At 31.5% G+C, this 7,591-nt stretch overlaps 1 protein-coding gene across 1 annotated transcript; it reads left to right on the top strand.

Annotated features, from left to right (window-relative positions):
* The first annotated feature begins 207 nt into the window (after positions 1-207).
* On the top strand, positions 208-3,843 carry LOC8258740 (glutamate decarboxylase 1). Its single transcript, XM_015724945.2, has 7 exons — positions 208-403; positions 850-1,054; positions 1,603-1,803; positions 2,191-2,405; positions 2,532-2,785; positions 2,883-2,935; positions 3,145-3,843. The coding sequence occupies exons 1-7, from the start codon at positions 318-320 to the stop codon at positions 3,619-3,621; spliced, it is 1,491 nt and encodes a 496-aa protein (XP_015580431.1). The 5' UTR covers positions 208-317; the 3' UTR covers positions 3,622-3,843.
* The last annotated feature ends 3,748 nt before the right edge of the window (positions 3,844-7,591 follow it).

Raw genomic sequence — 7,591 nt, 5'->3', positions numbered from 1 at the left:
AGCAAGGATAGACAAAAATTAACCACAAACTGAAGTTAAATAAAAAGAAAATTGAAAATGAAAAACAATTCAATAAGACTATGACCCGAGAATTGTTGCATGCAAAGTGGGCACAAGAACTGATCCAACGAACCGATATCAGTGGTTATCACTTACACTTAAAGCAAAAAAAATTGCGATTCATTAGGAAACTATCACCCTCCAATAACTAATAAACACTCCAAAAGCTACCTGGTTACCAATTCTGGCTTTCCTCATATAATTTATCCTATTTTTCTTCACTTCCTCTCACACATCCAGACCCCCCCACACACACCATGGCTCTCTCTAAGGCTGGTTTAGACACAGATGTCTCTATTCATTCTACATTCGCCTCTCGATATGTCCGAACTTGTCTTCCCAGGTTATTTCTTGCATGCATTTCCATTTTTTTTTTTATTGCAGAAAAAGAATGGTAAGAGACATATCCAATCATCCTTTTTTTTCTTTGGTTGGGCTCAAAACGGAAGTTCGAACTGAAAAGTTTACAGGTTTGTAGATTGTGAAAATCACCCTGTTGCCAATGAACAAAAACTATATAACTAATGCTCCAAATCCATTATACTTTTTACGATTTCATGACATGCAAATTATAGACAATAAACATGCAAATATAAGAGTGTGTGCAATTCCTGAATTTGATCATCTCAATTTCAGGCCAAGTTTGATTGGCATAATTAGCTTGTCTTTTATAATTAGGGAAATGATGTGTTGAATTCATAACTCTCTTTGTAAAAACATGCATTTATACAAGTTAAACTAACCCAATTAGAAGTTGGTTATAAGTGAAATTAATGTGATTCTTTTCAGGTTCAAGATGCCACAAAATTCCATTCCTAAAGAGGCAGCTTACCAAATCATTAATGACGAGCTAATGTTGGATGGAAATCCAAGGCTTAACCTGGCATCCTTTGTTACTACATGGATGGAGCCTGAGTGCGATAAGCTTATCATGTCTTCCGTCAATAAGAACTATGTTGACATGGATGAGTATCCTGTCACCACTGAATTGCAGGCAAATCTTTACTTCTAAATTCTATTTAAATGCAATTATTAAGATTTCATGCATGATATGAAGGGTAAATGAAGAGGGTGATTCTTGACGAACTAATCGGAAGATTCATGTCATGGAAACAAATTCTGGATTTTCTTTTTTAAATACTAATAAAAGAATTAAAAAATAAGAGGTGGAAATCCTGCATAATATAGATGATCCTGATGTCTATTAAAAGAGGAGATTGGATGTATGTTGAATGGAGGCTAATCTTTTCACAAATATACATATAAGAGCAAATAGGAGAAAAATATATATGAAAAGTTCAGAAGACGGTGGAGGCAAGTCCCTGTTGCATTTTGAATCCATAAGCTCTACTTTCAATTAAAGTATCTTTTTCTTGGTGTTCTGCTTTTCTAGTATTTGGGAAGGGATTCTTTTAATAAAATTTGAATCCTGACGTCTAATATTAGAGAGTCTCACTTTATAGTTTTACCTTATAATGGTTAAGATGCTAGTTAAGTATCGTTGGGTAGTGAAGCTTGTATTGTGAATTTCTGCACGTACAGAATCGATGTGTCAACATGATAGCACATCTTTTTAACGCACCACTTGGAGACTCAGAGACTGCAGTTGGAGTAGGGACTGTTGGATCTTCAGAGGCAATAATGCTTGCTGGATTAGCATTTAAGAGAAAGTGGCAGAACAGGAGAAAAGCCGAGGGAAAGCCTTATGATAGTCCCAACATTGTAACCGGTGCCAATGTTCAGGTATGAATATTGTCACTTAGTGTTAGGCCTTAATTTGTATTATCCACTTGCATCTATATATGTCTCGAACTTGTATTGAGGCAATGCCTAAGATATGTTTTCAAGTTTCTTCTTGATGACCCTGAAAAATTATGACCATAAACTTTAATAGGGAAAAAATGAAAAGAAAAGATAGGGGCACGTATATTCATTTGGAACTCCATGTCCTTACTTTCTGAAATTGATAGTCTGAAAACCTAATGGTTACAAAAATGGCAATTAAATTCTTATGTAGAAAGACCATTAAAAGTAAGGTTAAAGTTAGTATTCCTCCTTTTCCTTAATCTTCAAAAAAAAAAAGAGAAAGTAAAAGGAAAAACCTAATATATAATTTTCCTTTATATGAAGGTCTGCTGGGAGAAATTTGCAAGGTACTTTGAGGTGGAGCTGAAAGAGGTGAAGCTAAGGGAGAACTATTATGTAATGGACCCTGAAAAGGCAGTGGAAATGGTTGATGAAAACACAATCTGCGTAGCTGCTATTCTTGGCTCTACTTTAAATGGAGAATTTGAAGATGTCAAGCTCTTGAATGATCTTTTGGTTGAGAAGAACAAGAAAACTGGGTACTCTTTCTCTTTCTGCATATATCTGTGTATGTGCGCCCCCGCACGTACTTGTGACCACACATCTTTACAATGTGTAAGAATTTCAATGTGAGTCTAATGATTTAATGCAATTCTGTTGTGCAGATGGAATACTCCAATTCATGTGGATGCAGCAAGTGGTGGGTTTATTGCACCTTTTCTTTACCCAGAGCTTGAGTGGGATTTTAGATTGCCATTAGTGAAGAGCATTAATGTTAGTGGCCATAAATATGGACTTGTTTATGCTGGGATTGGTTGGATCATTTGGAGGAGCAAAGAAGACTTGCCTGAAGAGCTCATCTTCCATATTAATTATCTTGGAGCTGATCAGCCTACTTTCACCCTCAATTTCTCCAAAGGTATGCTCAGCTAAAGCAGTTACTCCCATCAATATCAGAATGTTAGTACCTACTGAGAAAACCATTAATTTTCAAAACTCACTTGGTACTTTTGCAGGTTCTAGTCAAGTCATTGCTCAGTACTATCAACTAATCCGTTTGGGTTTTGAGGTAGGTCCAACATTATATACATATTGCTAGATACTGGTGAAAAATAAGAAATATAAGTAATTTATAATGGTTAAGATCCAACCAACTAAGTGGCTAGTTCTGATATTAGGTCCATTTGATATTGGTTAGACCCAGATCAAGCATATTAGTGGACTCTACACTTTACCTATTCGCTAACTATAGGATACTCTATTAATGTAATTTCTTAGGGATACAAAAACGTAATGGAGAACTGTAGAGACAACATGCTAGTCCTGAAAGAAGGATTGGAGCAGACAGGACGTTTCAACATCGTGTCAAAAGATATTGGGGTACCACTGGTAGCATTTTCTCTGAAAGACAACAGCCAACACAATGAGTTCGAGCTTACTGATTTACTGAGGCGGTATGGCTGGATCATTCCAGCCTACACCATGCCCCCAGATGCCCAACACGTTACCGTGCTGCGGGTGGTGATAAGGGAAGACTTCTCTCGCACCCTAGCAGAACGCCTTCTCAATGACGTCCAGAAAGTGTTGCATGAGCTTGATTCTTTACCGTCTAAACTTCTGAGTAAGGTTTCCATTTGCGGAGATGATGATAACAATGTCGTCGTCAAGAAAACTGCGTTAGAGACCCAAAGGGAAGTGACTATGGTTTGGAAGAAGTTTGTCATGGAAAAGAAGAAAATGAATGGTGTTTGTTAATAAGACTTTTCATGTCTCATCACAGAATTAAGCTTTTCTGTTGAAACTATTTGTAGTCTTTCATTTTTATTTTCAAGTTTCTTTTTATTTTTTAAATATGGAGAGAAGGGATTAATATTGGATGAAATTTAAGTTGTGAGGCTTACCCTTATATTGATTATTATTAGTGCTTACTTGCACAATTTTGAATAATCACAGTTTCTTGGTTTTTTGGGTTGTTCATTACCTTTTCTTGAAGGATTTTATCTCTTTGTACTCTTATTCTTATTCTTAGAATCAAATTAATTTTATTCCTATTAATATTAGGTTAATGTATATTATTATTATTATTATTATGAAGAAGAAGTAATTATAATATTAGTCCCCTAATTAAATTATATTAACTCGAATTTACTTAATTTATCTAATATTTAATTTTAATTAAAATACAGTTCAAGTATTTTATAAATTTTACGTATTGTATATAAATTCTACCTAATTTTAAAGTTATAGTAAACCTACACGAAAACTTTTATAGCTTATTGAAAAAGAAAAAGAGTTAGTAAGTTAATAATATTTTTATCTCCAAAAACTCGCAAACATTTCCTTTTAAGCTTAAATCTTTTATAAAATTACATTCATGGCTTTAAAACGATTTTGTATCACAATAACACCTGTAAATAAGAGATGAAAATTATAAAACAAATTATGATAATGGTTTTTACTTTTTACTTTTTTCCTGAAGAAATGGTCTTTGCCTTTTAGATATAAAAACTTTCATCTTTCTTTTCTTTCCATTTTTTCTCTTTAAATTTATGAGCTTCGACTGTTCCACGTAGTCTTCAAAGTCCTATATTAATATCCTCTCATTCTTTTACTTGGCTTCTTATTATTTATATTACTCACTTATTATTATTTAAAAAATATGACATTAACATGACTATTTATTAAAATCTAATGAAAAGCATGACATCATAAAACCATCTAATAAAATATTTAAATTTTTATATTTGTATGTAATAGTGTATGTAGAAATAATATTAATAATAATTTTTTGAGATATTCTTTTTTTCTTATAATTTGCTTGATGAAGATCTTAGTGCATTTTATCTAATGGTGCTAAAGATAAATTTGTGAAATCTAACTAAGTCCTCCTTTTTTTTTATTCATAACATAATTTTTCAGCACAAAATTTAATTTATAGTATTTTCAATATTCTTCAACAAGTAATAATAGATCAATAGAAAAAAAAAACTGAAAATAATTCTCATAAATCTTCAAATTAACTAAATATTAACTAAATATTAACTAAATATTAATTGATTAACATCGTCATAGATAAACATAATCATTCGATTATATAAAAAGTTTAAAATAAATAGAAAATAAGAAAGTGGTTGCTAAATATAATTATTATATATTGTATGATTATTTAATTATATTAATATACTTTTATAATATATATTCTTAACAATATATTAGATTTATTTATTGATAGTTATACAAATAATCAATATAAAATGTAAAAGTTATTTAGGTTTATTTAAAAAAAAATTATTGTAGAAAAAAAAATTTATCATTATCTTAACACTAAAAATATTTATAAATTTATTAAAAATTATTTAAATTAATATATAATAATTAAAAAGTAATAAAATTAAACTCTTAAAATTAAATCATATTTATATTTTATTTTTTAAAAATATATACTTATTAAATTTTTAATATTAATATTTAAATTAATCTATAGTAGAAGACTTAGTAAGTCTTTATCACTATGTATCGCCCCCTCACCTTCACAGTATTATAAATGTTAGGACAGTTATGTCAATTTTCTAAATGAAGTGACATGAGAGTTATCAAGAAGATAAACTTAGGATTGCTTAACGTGGTAGATGATCCAAGGCTAATTATGAATTAGCAGCCAACAAAGTAGGCCACACGGATCCAAGGTTTATTTTGATTTTAATGTGATACATATAATTGCTGAAAAGAAGTCAAAACTTCCTAACTTAACTTGTATCCATTTTTGTCAATATGATGCGTTATATAATAGTTTTATAAACTTATTTTTTAATCTAAAAAATAACCTCAAAACATTAACAATAATTTTATAAAAGTATTATATGAAATATAAAGTATGTAAGAGTTGGTACAATTTAACGTACAGTTATTTACACTTAAATTTAGCACTAGCTCAAGTCTGATAAATCTGGTCAGGCTTATAGAGAAAGCCTATTTAATTTTTATTTAAATTCTTAAGCCCTTAAATTTTAGCACATATCTGAATTCCTGACCCATATATAAATCCTCAGTCCACTAGTCAGGAGTAGATTTAATAATCTTTAAAAATTATTGGTATGTGAAAAATGAAAAAGTATGAAGCTGAAAAATCGATTACAAACACTTCTGTAAGCTTGAAACACATTCTTATGAAATGCGAAAAAAGAAATATAAGTGTCAGCCAAGAACAAAGTGGTATGAAAGTGAAACATATTCAAGAAAGAAAAGTACATTTATTATGTAAAGAAGATAACTGACCAGAGGAAGGAAATTGAGTGAAATATGGACAAGAAGTTGAGAAGAGTAACGAAGTAAATAAGGAAGTTACATCCTTATCATTATGTGCAAAATGTGGAAAAAATAGTACATGCTCCTAAGATGGAGAGTTAATTAAGGATCAAGCCAAAAATGTAGAATATACCATACTTATTCTACAAGCCATGGATGCTTATAAATAAAAGAGTGCCTCTTGAAAAACAAGATAGGCCGAGGGATATACAAATAGATACCCAGCAACTCGCTAGTCGACTCTTGACTTCTTGATTTCTAATTCGATTAAAGCTTTCAAATATTTCTTAATATTTAATTATTTAATGTAAGTCATGTACTTTAATATTTAATTATTTAATATTTACCGTGTCAGTATTCATTAACTATAGCTATACTACCACCTCAATCTTCCCCCTCTTGGCACTATTCTCTGTCAAATTAAAGGCCTCTAGAATGTCTTGGTCCCGCCAAAAGTGGACAAATTTGCATGGTTTACTCTGTTAGACAGAATAAATACCAAAATTGTTCTTCTTAATAGAGGTTTAATACATGTTGATCAAAGTCTTTGCTCCTTCTGTCATACCACAGTCGAAACCACATACCATCTCCTTGCCTATTACACGTTCATCATAGATTCTTGATACAAATTAGTGGGATGGTAGCGTATCACCTGGTGTATGCCCTCTTCTATAAAGAGCTTATACGATTCTTGGGACTTCCTAGTAAATGGATCTTATCAAAGAATAATACAGGGTATCATTTTCTTTGCAAATATATGGACGGTTTGGCTTGAGAGAAACAAAAAGGATTTTTCAATCACAAATAATCAAATGGGATAGCCTATTTTATTTGATATTGGCAAGAGCAGAAACTTAGATTAAAACGTCAAATTTGGATTCCCCCTTCACAAGCCAAGATCTACTTATTTCAATTGACTCCATTATAGAATTTCGCCCCAAGCAAGTTGGGCTTTTACAGCTCCAAACATTCTCAAATGAAATACTGACGGTTCATGCATTGGCAGCCCGAGATTAGCTAGCATCGAAGGAGTACTTAGAGATGCTAATGGTATGGTTAAATGCATTTTCTCTTGTCCTATCAGACTTTCTTTCTCAAATACGGCTGAAGTTTTGGCAATAAAAAGGCTCTGAGCCTTGCATCAGATAACCACAAAATAAAAGATGTTTCAATCACTATTGAATCAGACTCATTATTAGCAGTAACTAGATCAATGGCATCAATTCAGAACCCTCTTGGAACATCAACAACGAGTTCAATGCTATTACCAATTTGCGATCTCAGATCAAGAAGTGTTGTTTCTGTCATATCTCTAGAGAAGTTAATGGTTTTGCAGACAACCTTGCAAAACCTGCAGTTTAGGCATTCAAGTGATTTTATAGCTTGGATATGATTTCTTAATGCCTCATTTTATTTTAGT

The sequence above is a fragment of the Ricinus communis genome, chromosome 5 (genome assembly GCF_019578655.1).
Source record: "Ricinus communis isolate WT05 ecotype wild-type chromosome 5, ASM1957865v1, whole genome shotgun sequence".
NCBI classification, from domain to species: Eukaryota; Viridiplantae; Streptophyta; class Magnoliopsida; order Malpighiales; family Euphorbiaceae; genus Ricinus; species Ricinus communis.
Note: the sequence above shows the minus strand (reverse complement) of the source record. Positions and strands in the feature narration are given on the sequence as shown.

Bases quoted from the DNA above. Each gene is read 5' to 3' on its own strand.
- LOC8258740 (XM_015724945.2), top strand. From the start codon at position 318: ATGGCTCTCTCTAAGGCTGGTTTAGACACAGATGTCTCTATTCATTCT. The intron at 1,055-1,602 runs GCAAATCTTTAC...CTGCACGTACAG, and splicing joins CTGTCACCACTGAATTGCAG to AATCGATGTGTCAACATGAT. The intron at 2,936-3,144 runs GTAGGTCCAACA...GTAATTTCTTAG, and splicing joins TAATCCGTTTGGGTTTTGAG to GGATACAAAAACGTAATGGA.